The sequence below is a fragment of the Mus musculus genome, chromosome 19, assembly GCF_000001635.26.
Source record: "Mus musculus strain C57BL/6J chromosome 19, GRCm38.p6 C57BL/6J".
Lineage (NCBI taxonomy): Eukaryota > Metazoa > Chordata > Mammalia > Rodentia > Muridae > Mus > Mus musculus.
In genome coordinates, this window is record NC_000085.6 from 21,430,120 (window position 1) to 21,446,070 (window position 15,951).

Here is a 15,951-nt window from a genome sequence, read left to right on the forward strand (position 1 = left end):
GTGAAAAGGATGTTCTGGAGTAGGCAAGTAGCATCCTCATCTGTATCACAATAAATGTAAGCTCAGGAAGTGTCCTTGGTAGCTTATGAGCTTGGGAGGGCAGCTTTGACATTGACTGCTACCTTGTAGGCTCAGCATTCTTGTTCACTACCCTCTAGGTGACAAAGAACAGTGACAACTCGTGAATAAGAAGAGAGCCTACAGTGTGAAATGTGTCAGTCACTGTCCTCTCTAAGTACCTTTGTCTTTGATGCTCATACTCTCTTTACCACCACAAAGTGAAGCAGCTTTGAGTTCACCTGCAGTCATGTGATCTTCAATCATGTTTAGGAAGCTCAGTTAAGACTTGTGGGGAGTCTACAGAGAAATAAGGCCTCTTCTTGTCTTCAGAGACTTTATAATAGTTCAAGATGTTAGGGGAGTGTGTGTGTGTGTGTGTGTGTGTGTGTGTGTGTGTGAGAGAGAGAGAGAGAGAGAGAGAGAGAGAGAGAGAGAGACCTTGTTACACAGGATCTGAGTGAATAATTTCAGTCTTAAGTACGTACTCAAGAGAAATAAAGCTTAAGTTTATAAAAACAGATTGTACAAGAATGTTTGCAGCAGTTCTGTTCATATTGTAGCCTCAAGTTGGAAACAATATAAATAACTGTCACGGGAAAAATATGGATAAACAAACTGTGGCCCAGTGGAATACTATTCAGGAAAATAAAAAGCCAGTACTCTTACAATAGGAATCACTTGCAAAACAAAATTTTGAAGGGCCAAGAGATGGCTCAGTGGATAAAATGCTTCCTGGGCAAGCATAAGAATCAGAGTTCAAATGTCTAATACCCAGGTAAATACCAGGAGGGCAGGGTGGCTCCCTTTATCCCATCACAGGGAGGCAAGCTAGCTGAGTAGATGAGCTGAATCAATAAGTTCTGGATTTCAACAAATAAGGTGGAAAATGATACCGGTATCAAACTCGGCCTTCTCCATGTGTGCATGCATGTGCACACGCACATATCCCTATATAAATACATACAGGGTAGAAATACATGAGCTAGGGGACTCCTGAAGCCTTCCACATGCAAGCTTTCTGAATAAAGGTCACAGAAATGGGAATGGAAAAGCAACTGATAAACACAGGAGGAAGAATGTACTATCCCATCAGTCTCTAGAAGCAAAGGAGATGAGTCAGAGAAAGTTTTGAGCATATGAGGGCGAGCACACAAAGTGCAGAGAACCTGAGTACAGAGTCAGGTATGCAGGGTCACATGATGTCAGCCTAAGTCAAGTGTCAATGAATGAGGCAGTGACTGTTGCATATATCTGCAACAAACTACCCAAGGCTGGATACTTTACTTTTAAAAGAGGTTTGTTTATCTCACACTTCTAAAATTGTACATGCACGATCTAGGCAAGGGCACACCTTTTTGCATTACACACATAGAGAACTATAAAAATAACCAGCTGCATGCAGAATAAGCCAACTGTATGGGACAGAGTCACTTTAATTCAGCCCAACTCAGCCCACTCTCAGAAGAACCCCCTCACTTTGTGCGATCATCACGAATCATCTCCAACCAGGTCCCACTTCTCAACAATCTCACTGCTTCTCAATATCTGTACTGTACACAGGGTCCAACTTTCAGCATCTGAACCTTTGAAGGACACACTCAAACCATATCTAGTCTCTACTGTGTGACCTCTACGTGTCCAAGAAGTTCCTGATGGTGTGGGATAAGCTGTCCCACAATAGTTAAAGACAGGATTCAGGGTTAAAGGGCTTCTCTTCAAGCTTCAAATGGCAGAGATTTCTGTAGAAATGAATAAACAAAGCTAACTCTTGAGCAGCAGCGTCCATGTAAGGACAAGGAAGAGAAGAAGGCGATGATTGGCATTGGCAGAACTGTCGCTGAGAAAATAAAGGGGTCCCAGGAGATATCAGGAAGAGAGAAATAAAGGAAGGGGGGGATAGTGGCAAGAATCTGAAGGCAGGGGATCTGAAGCCTCAGAGAGACTATAGAACATCTAACGCAGTGATCTGACGGCAGGGGCGCTGAACATTTACTCCAAAGCTCAGGGTACTTTAGTTCTGTCCAAGGTTCTGAGGAGTAAGGGGCTCACCGTGTGAGTGATAGAAAAAGAACTGGGCATATTTCATAGAAAAAGTCATTATGGGAAAAATACATAAGACTTCATAACTTGATTGATTGATTGATTGATTGATTGAATGCAAGGGAAACCTGTGTGTGCTTATCAGGACTCAAGAGGCAAGGAGGTTCTTGAGGGTGCAATATTTGAGAGCAGAAGCTAGGCTAGGAAGGACTTACCATGGCCTGAGTGTGGCTTTTACCAGATACAAGAAGTGCTGGGATATGACCCCACCAAAACCCACACACCCAAGGGTGAGTATGCGGTTTGCTGAGATAAAGAAGCAAGCGTGTGGGATGTTAGAGATGCGTGTGGAACAAAGTCCTTAAGTGCACTACCTCATTTTACAGAGAGAAGATGCAGTTCAGGGATGGTTACAGGCTTGGAACCTGCCAATGCCTCAGCCCAGGTTAGAAGTCAATTCACCATATGACTTGGAGCTGGATGGTAGCTATCAAGAGCCAACGAGGCAGAGTCAAGAGGTGGCCCACTGGCTTCCTCAGAAGAAGGTCCCCTCCCTTCGCCCATTGGCTTTCCCTCCCCCATGATATTTAGTCAGCATAACTCCCTTAGAACATCAACTTCACACTTTAAACCTGAAGTGGTAACCTAGCCTTTTTAAAAATTGAGAAAGAGTTAACAATATATAGAATCCTATATACAGTAATCAGAACACCTGCCCATCTTTTATATTTCTTTATTTTTACTTAACTTTATTTTTGTAAACCCAAAGACTTAACACATAGCAAACATGTACTCTACTACTAATCTACATCCACAGTTCCATGCTCTACTCCACCCCACTTCTCATTTCCTTTTTGAGGTGTGGTCTCAATATGTAACCCAGATTAGCCTTGAACTTGAAGTTCTGCCCCAGCCTCCTAGTGCTGGGATTACAGGCATGTGAAGGCATCCCCCACGCATCCACTCATGTTCTATACAAATGGCAAATACTGATACAACGTTGTACAAGGACAGTTGACTGAGTCACAAAGTCTGTTTGAACACCATCATCAGTTCCATGAACTTCTACCTCCATTACCTAGAGTCACTTTTTAAGTTTTAAATGGATTTTCAGAGTAAAAATGATGGTGCCACTATTATTGGACTTAAAACACAGCCTTCTGAAATTAGATAAACTACATCAGCTTGAGACAAGTATTCTCATTTGTACATATCAAATCAGCCAGGCTATGGAGGCAGTAAGCCCTCCACTGGAAGCACATTTTATGTAGATAGTAAAGATCATAAAAATTCCAACTCAAGTGCACTCTGAACCCAGGTCCTCCCTAATCATGCCACTGGAGTCATTTCTCAAACTCTGTTCGCTAATACTTTCCCTGTTTTTGCCCCTCCCCTCCCCCATCTTATATAGGGCTAAAGACTTGTTAAGATTCTAACACTGCACACGTAATACTCAACAGATGTTTGCTAAAGAAATAAAGGAACCAGCCAGGCAGTGGTGGCGCACGCCTTTAATCCCAGCACTTGAGAGGCAGAGGCAGGCGGATTTCTGAATTCAAGGCCAGCCTTGTCTACAGAGTGAGTTCCAGGACAGCCAGGGCTATACAGAGAAACTCTGTCTCGAACCCCCCCCCCAAAAAAAAAAAAGGAAGAAAGGAAGAAAGGAAGAAAGGAAGGAAGGAAGGAAGGAAGGAAGGAAGGAAGGAAGGAAGGAAGGAAGGAAGGAAAGAAAGAAAGAAAGAAAGAAAGAAAGAAAGAAAGAAAGAAAGAAAGAAAGAAAGAAAGAAAGAAAGAAAGAAAAGAAAAGAAAAGAAAAGAGCCATGGCAATCTCTGGTCCTCAAAGTTTCTGTTCTTCAGATGGCTTTTTTTTTCTTACTCATCTTCCCCACTAATGGACAACTGGTAAATTAGGAAGCCTCCCCTCTCTTAGTGAACATTTCTCATTGCTTCAACCTTGATACTGGCTTCCAGCAAAAGGGAAGCTGTTGGTAGAGACTTACTGGTGGCTCAGTTCTCTGATCTCACATGGTTTGAAGCACCACTCCTTGGCCAGTTTTTCTTGCTGAGATGATTCTTCTAGAAACACTATCTTTAAGAGGAAGAAAGAAAAAAAGTCAGATATTAATAAATCAGCCATTTGTTGACACAAAACACTATATTTTCAGAGTGATGCTGAGTTAATTTTAAATAATATTTGGTACAAAGCAAGATTAATTTTGGAGGGAAAAACATGACAATAGTTTGTGTTTTGTTGCCCTTAGAACTAACATTCAACTTCTCTTTTGCAAAAAGGTAGACCTGACATTCCAAACTTGTTCTTCCAAAGACTCATTCTGACAAGAACAAGGGGGGGTCTGCCCTTCCTTCACTAAAGCGATTGTAGGAAAAACACCCAACTTGAACCTAGTAAGAGGCTGCTGTTAGGCTGTTAGGAGAAACACTGCCTCATGTTTTGTAAGGCTACTGTGGAGACTAAATATGATAATTTTGGTATTGAAATTAGCAAATGCCCAGTACACAGTAAATGGTCAAGTATGTCTGTGGCTGTTTTGCACACTGTGACAGCTTTATCAAGGAGACTGTTTAGCAAGAAAAGATGGAAGTTGCATGGTTAGAACGCAGAAAATATTCCGCCTGTTCGGTGTTGTTGCTTGCTTTGTTTTGCCGTGTTGGGCTCTACCACCAAGCTAGATCCTAAAGCCCTTCCTGTTTCAGTTTTAGATGCAAAATTATGAGAAAGAAGGTGTTTCATTGAAAATTAAAATTTGAAAAACATCTAGAAAATAAAAATTGTCTACTTAGTGGAGTGAGAATTGAGGCAATATACCTCAGGACACAATAATTTGTGTAACTGAAAAGAAAACATTCACTTCTTTGTTCATTGATACATGCCTCTTATAAAAATGTGATACTGGTTAGAAGTAAGTCCTAAATTAGATTAATTAGATGATTATAAATATACACTTGAAACAATAAACATTTAAAAAGGAAGAATCAATACTCATAAAAGCCTATCACATAATTATTTTAAAAGCCATAAAATTAGAATTTACCAATACCATTTCAAAAGCAATCAATTATAAAGTTCATAAATAAGTAGTATGATAAAAACTTGTATATAAATATTTGAAATATATTAAGAATAAAATGTTTTTAAGCTATTCTTTTTTTCAAATATTTATTTATTGTATATATGTGAGTACACTGTTACAGTCTTCAGACACACCAGAAGAGGGCATCAGATCCCATTACAGATGGTTGTGAGCCACCATGTGGTTGCTGGGAATTGAACTCAGGACCTCTGGAAGAGCAATCGGTGCTCTTAACTTCTGAGCCATCTCTCCAGCCCAGGAATAAATGTTTTTGAGCAAAATAAAAATGAAAAAAATTATTCTAGAGAGATATAAGCCAAACGGGGAAACTAAGGCAGCTCTGCTGCCCCTGTGGGAAGTTCTCAGCCCACAGTGGCTTTTCTCAATAAATGGAATCTCACAGAATCAAGCATATACGGGAATACATTATGTAATACATACATAGGAGTATGCCTGGCATTTAGTGATACTTCTCTAGGTCTGTGGCCTTTGCTGTCAACAGAACCAGCTGACTGGCTGATGAATTGTTTATCACCCAATAGAGGATTAAAAATAACTTTAACAATTAATATATTTTTAACCAAATAATTTAAAAGTTCAAGGAATGACTCAATAATGCTACAATAAAAATGCCTCTATTACCATTCTTCTGATTTATATAAAAATGGTTTTCATCATTTATATCTAGAAAAGTAGAAAATAAGAAAAATTATGGTGCCTCTAATTCATGCTTCCAACCAAAAATAATCACTGATCCATTATGTAATTGAAGGGAATATCTTTTTATTTGCATGTAACAAATTACCTTTCAATACATATAACAGGCATTTTGAAATGTTCTCTTGTTCCTGGGAAATTTCAATTTATGCCATGAGTGTTATAGTGATAATTGTTCGATAAGACTTCCAAGAAGAAAATACAGTGCATTAGATTAAAACTGTATATGGGATTAGTCCAGAAGTCAAACTCGGTAGGGAAGGGGAACTGTATACATTTCAAACCATAAAAGAGAAGAAAATCAGATATGGGGAGAGACAGCAAAGAAGGGCTGAGGGGCAGGAGAATGCCTGGAAATGTGCAGCTGCTGGGGGTTAGGGGTTGGTTGGAATCTCTAGGAAGTCCCAGACTCCTGAGATGGGGGAGGCTCCTGGAAGTCAATGTTTGGGACCTTAGCCAAGATGCACAACAGTGGGGATATGGAACGTAAAGAATCCACCTGCTGTACCCAGGCAGGTCCCCCAGTGGAGGGATAAGGACACCAACCCACCCACAAAGCTTTTGACCCAAAATTTTTCCTGTCTAAAAGAAATGCAGGGACAAAGATGGAGCAGAGACTGAAGGTATGGCCAATCATTAACCAGCCCAACTTGAGACCTCTTCCATGGGCAAGTGCCAATCTCTGACAGTCTGTTATGCTTGCAGACAGGAGTCTAGCACAACCATCTTCTGAGAGGCTCTACCCAGCAGCTGACTGAAACAGATAAAGACACCCACAGCCGGTCAAACACTGTATGGAAGTCATGCACTCTTACAGAAGAGTTGGAGGACTGAACGCTCTGAAAGGGAGGGGAACCACACAGGAAGACAAGCAGTCAACTAACATGGGCCTCGGAGAGCCCTCAGAAACTGAGCCACCAAGCAAAGAGCATACACGAGCTGGACCAAGGCTCCTAGGACATATGTAGCAGACATGCAGCTCAATCTCTATGTGGGTATCGCAGGGCTCTCCCTAAGGCTGTGGAATCCATTCCCCAACAGGATTACAGTGGGAGAAGATGCTTCTAAGCCTGCAGAGACTTGATGATACACCAGAGTCAGGGGCTACCTAGGGGAGGGGCCCATCCTCTCAAGTAGGGGAGGAGGGAAGGAGGAGGGACTCTGGGGGGAGGACTAGGAGGGAGGAGCAGCGTTTGGGATGTAAATAAATAAGTAAATAAGAGGGGGGAAAGAGAAAGTCTATATTTTGGTCTCACTATGTCACCCTGGCATGTCCAGAATTGCTATGTTGACCAGGCTGACCTTGAACTCTTAGATCAGCCTGCCTCCACCTCCCAAGTGCTAAAATTAAAGGTACATGTTATCATATCACGGTTTAATTTGAAGGAGTGAATACTTTTTAAGTGCTAGAAATATTGGACTCTACATATCTATATCCAGTAAGTCATGCATACCACCAGGGTTTAAAAGTTTAAAATCTTATACTGCTTTTCAAAACTCTTTTTTTTTTTTAAGAGTGAAGATTATCTCTCCTGGGAACTCATAGTATAGGCATTCACAGTGCTGGTTTTATAGCTACCCTCTCTACAAAACTATCTCTCCATCTCGTTTCAAAGTATACACCACACATAGTGAAAGACTGTTATCTCAAAGTCAGAGAGGACTAGCTAGATACAACAAAGCAGAACAATGATTAAAATAATGAAGACATATCTGCTGAATGGAAAATTATCCTTTATACAATGTTGAGGTTTGGTCTGTTGCTATGTATTGTAATGCTAAGTGCAGGTCCCCAAAACCTAGTTGCCCAAGAGATGAGACAGTTCACATGTAGACCCAAATGATATATGACCTTGTCCCCAAGTCATTTATGATTGGTGAATAAAGGTGCACACAGCCTGTAGTTGGGCAAAATTGGGATAGGTGGGGCTTGGTGCTTCTGGCTTTGGGATTGGAAGAGACCATGAGGAGGGGGAAGAGAAGAAGAAAGAAGAGAAGAGAAGCCACCATTGGTTAAGAATCTTAAAATAATGGCCATCTGGGTTGGCAAAGTTGGGTAAGGGCAGCCCAGATAAAACATGGCAAGTTATATAATGGGATTATTAGCTGGGAAATAGACATAATAGCATAGTGGATAGATATCTGCCCAGTTGTAGTGCTGATTGTAGAGCTGATTAAGGCTTATGATAAATATAAAGGTTATGTGTGTTTTTACCTGGGAACTAAATGGTCAAAGACAGGGTAGAAACACAGGATTCAGATTAAATATTTTCAATAAGAATGTAATGTTAAAGAATCTGTTTAAAATCTAGATTACTAGATACCATGTATTTATAATGACACTTTTGATAATATGGTATATGTGGATATGGGTGCACATGCAGATATGTATGTGGATGTCTATTCTCTACACACAGAGCCTATGTGGCTGAGGAGTTAAAATATGCCCAGATAGATAAGGAGTAAGAGGGGGATGTTTGGGGGAGCACAGTGAAGCCCTTCTCCCACTGCATGGAGGAACAGTGGTACAGGCAGGAAAGGTCAGAATCTGACAGTAAGAGGAAGGAATTGATACCTGATAGATATCAAGTGGAAGAAAAAGGGATGGAAGGGACAGGAACAGAGGTGAGGAAGTGAAAAGCAGAAAGAGGCACTGAGCTGAAGGCATATGGTCAATGTTATCGGAACTGTGGGTTGGGAGAACTTTTATCTTGTTCTTATTTGTATTTTCGTCCATCCAATACTGTCTGTGGACCTCTTGTTAAACAGCATTTTCGAAGGGGTTGGGAGCAATCAATTCGTGGTGTGTATAACACATATGGCATTAGCATGACATGCTGTAATGGAAAGTGAACAACAGACAGACTGTAGGACATACACAATGGTCTCTCAGAGAGATGCTTCTTAAGCATGGCTTTTTCTGACGTGAGGGTGAGTAACCTGAATTCCCTGAGGGCACCAAAAGATCAATATGGGGTATGTCCAATATGTTCAGAAACTACAAACATACTAGTGGACAACCAGCTCAACTCTAGGGAAACAAGTGGAAGGAATCCAGACCAAAGATAAGCACACATTGTAAGTCATGGTCAGCCTTCGGGGTTTATTTTTTAAGAAATCTCTAAAAAGCTGCAGGAAAATATGGTTGATGCATTCTTCCTGGTTCAGTGGCTTCCTTACCTCTAGACTTTCAGGGTTTGGGATGCCATTTGCTTGATTGTTCATTCAAGAGCCTGGCAAGGCCCACAGGCCTTCCTCCTTACAGGCCATGGTCTCGTTCTAGGCAAGCTGTCAAATGCATACACGGATCTCTAAAACCAAGGTTTCCTGAAACCATAGCAAGTTCCAGCCAGCAGAGGCTCTCTCAGCCAAACCCTTAGTTGTCCAGATGAGCAACTTGATTCCCTTCTGTTAAGTAAACAAGTCCAAATGTTTCTCGTGTGAAATGAGGGCTATGTAGGATAAGCACTAATGATGTCAGAAAGACTTAAGCTGAAGGCAGATAAATAATAAATATCAGTTTATGACACAAGTCCCTGCAAGATACAGGCTCCAAACACCAGATGGAAAATTTGGGCAAAAGGCTTGTGGCCATGACCTAGAATAACTTCTGGATAATTGTGAAATAGCTCAGCTATGCAACAAAAGGAGGTAGCATGTGTCTGTACTCATCCCAAAATCCTACTCAAGTCACTGTGATAGGACCAGATGAAAGATATTATACTTCAGAGACTGCTAAAACACTTGGCAAAGACAAACATTGGTATATTCATGTAATTCGGGTCAAACTGATTAATGAAAGAGTAAGATATGGTTTAAAAAACAAAAGTCAGCCTATCTAGGCAGAGTGAAGTGAAAATTACCACGACGGCACCAAAGAATACCATGAAGGGCTTAGATTTTCTGATCTAATATTCTTTTTGTAAATAAGAGAGCAGACCACCAGGCTGTGTGATCATCCCAGGTGCAGAACAAACAGGAGTATTTGCTGGGCTAAATCATCTGCCTAGAGATTGTTCCAGGCAGTTGATTGCTTGTCTGGCAATAGAAACTAGAGGTGATTTAAAAAACAGAAAGGGGGGCTGGCGAGATGGCTCAGTGGTTAAGAGGTTAAGAGCACCAACTGCTCTTCCAAAGGTCCCGAGTTCAAATCCCAGCAACCACATGGTGGCTCACAACCATCCGTAACAAAATCTGATGCCCTCTTCTGGAGTATCTGAGGACAGCTACAGTGAACTTACATACAATAAATAAATAAATCTTAAAAAAAAAAAAAAAACAAAAAAAAAAAACAAAAAAAAACCAGAAAGTTCTCCAGAAGCTCAAATACTAAATATTTTAAGTTTAGGGAGACACAACAATACATTCTTCAGTAGACCGGTAAACAAACTGCAATACAAAAACATGAAGGGAATTCATTGAAAAATAAGCATTTAAAATCCATTATAAAACTAAATGCTAAAACCTGGATCTGAGATTTGGTTGCACAGCAGGATACTCAAATAATTATCAAAGAAGAACCTTCCCATAACACTTATTTTACAAAGAAAATAATAGCTTCACAGTGAAGAAACATGGCAAAGACCACCCACATTGCTAACATCATCATCGACAATAGCAGGACACACCACCACCTTCTGACATGACGCACTGGGAACGCCACATTGATTCTGACATTCCTTCTCACATGTATCATCTGAAGCTCATCACGAGGAAACATGCAAACTAACCTGAGGGTCAGTGTAAGAGTTCTTATTCTTGAAAAGTATCTGGCACATAAACTATGAAGAAAGACCAAAACTTGCCCCAGGTGAAAGGCAAGTGAAGTGTGGCACACAAGTGGGACTTGGGATTTTGGAGCCAATTCTGCACCAGAGGGAGGAAGGGACATTTAAGGACATTATTGAGACCATGAGGAAGGCTCGAAGGGGATCTCGTTGTGTAGCAGAATTACACCAACGTTAATTTCCTAATCTTTGTGGTTATGATTATGTAAGGCTTTGTCACCAATGTTTAGAACGGGTGCAATGAAGGATTTCGATGGGAAGAATGTCTTAGTTTCTTGTCATTGTGATGAAATACTCTGATGAAATCAACGTGAGAGAAGTCAGCTGACTTAAAGCATGAACCAAACTTATAGTTTGTCTTATTTCATTGTGATAAAACACTGACCAAAACCAACTTGGGGAAGAAAGGGTTTCTTTGGCTTATATCTGATCATTGTCTGCCACTGACAGAAGCCAAGGCAGGAGCATAAGCAGACCATTCTTAGCATTATTAATAATATTCTGTTATGCACGGAGACAGGAGCCTAGCATAACTGACCTCTGACAGGCTCTACCCAGCAGTGGACTGAAACAGATGCAGATACACACAGCCCAACATTAGATGGAGGTCAAAAACACTTTCAGAAAAGATTGGGGAAGGATGGAAGGCCCTGAAGGAGATGGTAACCTCACAGGAAGACCAAGAGTCAACAAACCTCCACTCCTGGGAGCTCTCAGAAGTTTAGGCTGCCCACCAAAGGGCATACAAGGATTGGAACGAGTCCCCTGGCACATAAGTAACAGGTAGGCAGCTCAGGCTTCATGGCTACCTTGTCTGGCCTTGGTAGGAGAAGATGTGCTCAATCAAGCTGAGACTCAATGTGCCAGAGTGGGGAGAAACCTAGGGGGCTACACCCCACTCTCTCAGAGGAGAAAGGGAGGGGGCATGAGGGGAAAGGACTCTGTGAGGGAGAGACGGGGGGGGGGAGCAGCATCTGGAATGTTGAATTTATTAATTAACTATTATAAGAACAACCACAACTGACACTGAGATTACAGCAGAATGCTGCTTGCTGGTTTATCTACCATGCTTTGTTCAGCCTGATTTCCTGTAAAACTCAGGACCACCTGCTCAGAGGTGGTACTTCCTACATTGAGTTAGGCCGTCCCCTATCAGTCATTAACCAAAATATCCCCCACAGACTAGCCTATGGGCTAATCTGCTGGAAACACTTTCTCAGTTGAGGTTTCCCTTTTCACAGATGACTCGATATTCTGTCAAGTGGATTTAAAAAAAAAATTACTAGCACATAGACAGTCTGCCACAGTAGGGAGTCATAGTAGCTGGAGCCGGAGGGAGCTGGTTACATTATATCTATGATCAGAAACAGAGAACAAAGAATACAAACAGGCTTGTTTGCACTCAATCTCTTTCTCCAGGATAACGCATTTCAGCATCCCCTGACTAGGGATTAGGACCACCCACACTGAGTGGTTCTTCCCATCTCAATTAATGTAATTGACACAGTCCACCACAGACAGGCACACAGGCCAATTTAGTCTAGACAATCCTTCATTGAGATTTTCATCCCCAGAGATTCTGAATGGTATCAGGTAGAGACTTTAAACACCACAACTTTACCTCTTGTCAACTTTGCACACAAACATGTCCCTTTAAGCCATAACCTTCCACCCATGGTCCCAAAAGCCTTGTGTTTGTCTCATAACATATGTGATGGTTTGTATATTCTTGGGCCAGGGAGTGGCACCATTTTGAGGTTTGGCCTTCTTGGAATAGGTGTGACCTGGTTGGAGTAGGTGTGTCACTGTGGGTGTGGGCTTAAAATCCTCACCCCTAGCTGCCTGGAAGTCAGTCTTCCACTAGCAGCCTTTGGATGAAGAGGTAGAACTCTCATCTCTGCCTGTGCCATGCCTGCCTAGATACTGCCATGCTCCCATCTTGATGATAATGGACTGAACCTCTGAACCTGTAAATCAGCCCCAAATAAATGTTGTTTTTATAAGACTTGCCTTGGTCACGGTGTCTGTTCACAGTAGTAAAACCCTAACTAAGACAACAAATAACACAGTCCACTTTTTAAAAGTCCCCGTGGTCTTAAAACTTCCAATTTTAAAAACCTGAAGTCTCTCAACTCCCCGCCCCCCCACCCCCCACCTCAAACAAAACAAAAAAACCTGAAGTCTCTTAGCTCCGAGTGCCTATGGAAACAAAGCCATGCTTTAGACTCCCAACATATAATGGCACAGAATAAACCTTCCTGTTTCTAAAAAGAAAGGATTGGAACACAGCAAAGGGTGATCAACACATCAGCACCCACAGCTCTGTATCTAACATCTAAGGCTTGCAATGGAGTTAACTGGCCTGCACAAACTCAGGCAGCCTTACTCCTTCAGCCCTGCCTTCTGAAGAATAAGCGCTTTCTCAGGCTAGATCTACTCAGCCCGCTGTTCTCGTTTGTATATGTCCGATAGTTCTGGCATCCCCCTATACCCTGCGGTCTCAAGTACAACTGAGGCTTCATCTTCACAGCTGTACTCAGTGATCTTTCAGGATCTCTCCACGGGGATTCAAATTCTGTCACACATAGCCTGGCCCCAGGTGCTTTCCAAGAACCCTCAATCCTGGATCTTTCCTATCTTCAGAAGCAGAACCATAAGGCTGGTATTTAGTGGCAAGTTCTGCTACCAGTTCAAGGTATACACAGCCCCCCCTCCCCCAAGGACCACAGCTACATCAATTTCTGTCTGTTAACTCCTGGAAAACACTGCTAGACAGCTGCTTTTAAGACACAAGAAAACCCTTTTAATTTAGAGGTTTTGTTACATTTTATTTTATTTTATTTTATTGTGTGTGGTTGTCTTGCCTTTGTGTATATGTGTACACCATGTCATGGCTGGTACTCTCAGAGGCTAGCAAAGGACATCAGATTGCCCCTAGAACTGGAGTTAGAAAAAACAAATGTGAGCCATGTAGGTGCTAAGTGTCAAACCCAGGTCCTCTGGAAGAGCAATCAGTGCTTTTAACTGCTAGCAATCTCTGCAGCCCCAGCTTCCTTCTTTAAAATAAAAATGAATCTTCACAAGATGGAACCTCCTTCAAAGCACAGAGTTCTGCCCTTGGGATGCTTTTCCATTCTCCTGGGGTCGTGAGGGTGGTTTCTCTACAATTCATCTCTCTATCAGTTACAGCTGCTACTTTACCATCAGTCTAAATACACTCCCATCGTAAAATTTCCTCTGTCAACAACACCAGTCCATTATCTTTAAACTAAGCACTCCAGTGTTCAAGACATGGACTAACTGAAGCCAACTTCTTAGCCAAAACAGTATTTAAATAGCTCTTCCCCCAGTTCCTGATACAGTCTTTGAACCCCTCTGAAACTTCATGGTCGTGGTCTCTTTATTGCCCAAATTTCCTCAGCATCTTGTAGAAGGGCCCACTAAGCTCTGTTTCAAGCATTCAATTGTTTTTCTACTTCAGAGTTCTGAACTCTTCCACATTCTCCCCCATAGAACAGCCCAAAAGTCTATACAGCAATACTCCCACTTCTCAGTACTAGTCATTGTCCCTAAAACAGACAAAAAGTGTCCTTTCTTTTTTTTCCAGTTAAGAAGACAGTAACTCTCTCTCTCTCTCCATATATATATATATATATATGAAAGAAAGAGAGAGCGAGAGAAAGAAAGAGAGAGAGAGAGAGAAAGAGAAAGAGGAGAGAGAAAGAGAGAAAGAGAGAGATGGGGAGAGAGAGGGAGAGAGGGAGAGAGGGAGAGAGGGAGAACGAACGAACGAACGAACGAACGAACAAAAGAAAGAAAGAAAGAAAGAAAGAAAGAAAGAAAGAAAGAAAGAAAGAAAGAAACCTTAAAAGAGATGGGATGTTTGGGGCTCACAATTCCAGGGTAGTCCATCATTATGGAAAGTTAAGAAGACAGTAACTCTACACAGCTCTGTATTACATCATTGGTTAAGAACAAAGACCAAGAAATTAATGAAAGTATGCTAGTGCCCAGCTTGCTCTCTTCTCTTCCACAGTTCAGGATCTCCTGCCCAGGGAAGGGAGCCCCTTACAGTGAGCAGATCTTCCCACCTCAACTAATGAAACCAAAACAATCCACAAATATCCCCACAGGACAATCTGATCTAGACAATTCCTCACTGAGACATTTTTCTCTGGTGAGACTAGATTTTTGTCAAGTGGACAATTTAAATAAATCATCACAAATGGTAAATCCATCTATAACTTACTCTTAGCTTAGACAAGGATAACTTGTGTGTAGGTGTCCATCTGTGTAGAGCAGTAGTTCCCAGTCTGTCGGTCATAACCCCCACAGGGGTTGCATATCTCATACCCTGCATATCAGATACTATATTACAATTCACAACAGTAGTATAATTATAGTTATGAAGTTGCATCAAAATAATGTTATAGCTGGAGGTCACCCCAACATGAGGAACTGTGTTAATGAGTCACAGCGTTAGGAAAGTTGAGAACCATTGGTCTAGAAATAAAGTCATCAAAATGTTAACCCTAGGGAAATGTATGACAGTTATTTGTACTATTCTTACAACTTTTTTTTTTTTTACAAATCTAAAGTAGTTTAAGAACTTTTTTATTCACAACTAAACAGTATGTTACATAGAAACATAAATCTATAAAGTGGATGTATAAAGATAATTAAGAACATTACAAAAAATGTAGGATTTGAGTGGTGAGGATAAAAAGAGATGGGGGGGGGGGTATGTTGAGAGTATCTCAGACAATGAAGGGATGCTTCTACTAGTCATTGCCCCTAACACAGACAGAAAGTATCCTTTCTTTTTCTTTTTCTTTTTTTTTTTTTCCAGACAGGGTTTCTCTGTATAGCCCTGGCTGTCCTGGAACTCACTTTGTAGACCAGGCTGGCCTCGAACTCAGAAATCCACCTGCCTTTGCCTCCCCAGTGCTGGGATTAAAGGCATGAGCCACCACGCCAGGCATCCTTTCTTCTATTAAATGTGTTCATGAAAAAGAAGACTCACTTAAAATCAAATAAATTTACCAATATTATGTGAGCACAAGCAAATATTCTAGTATTCAGCAAAACACTATTTTCTCTTAAAAACTCGGGATTTGTTTCTTATGATACACAGACATTGAACATCTGTGGACTAGCCATAGAACTAGAAAGAAAAACCACAGGAGGGGTATACACAGTGGGGATACAGAGTGAGAGATAAGCACTAATATCCTAGACCAGGCATCTGAAGTCA

General features: G+C 41.4%; 1 protein-coding gene across 3 annotated transcripts in view; it reads right to left on the minus strand.

Moving 5' to 3' along the window:
* Gda (guanine deaminase) overlaps positions 1 to 15,951 on the minus strand; it is an 81,355-nt gene that overhangs the window by 38,813 nt on the left and 26,591 nt on the right. Inside the window, exon 2 of one of the 3 annotated variants that reach the window (NM_010266.2) lies at positions 4,102 to 4,190. The exons of 1 other annotated variant lie outside the window; for it this stretch is intronic. In NM_010266.2, coding sequence (NP_034396.1) covers positions 4,102 to 4,190 — 89 coding nt within the window. The remainder of the gene's footprint in view (positions 1 to 4,101; positions 4,191 to 15,951) is intronic. One more of the 3 variants, XM_006526680.2, reaches the window with a different exon arrangement.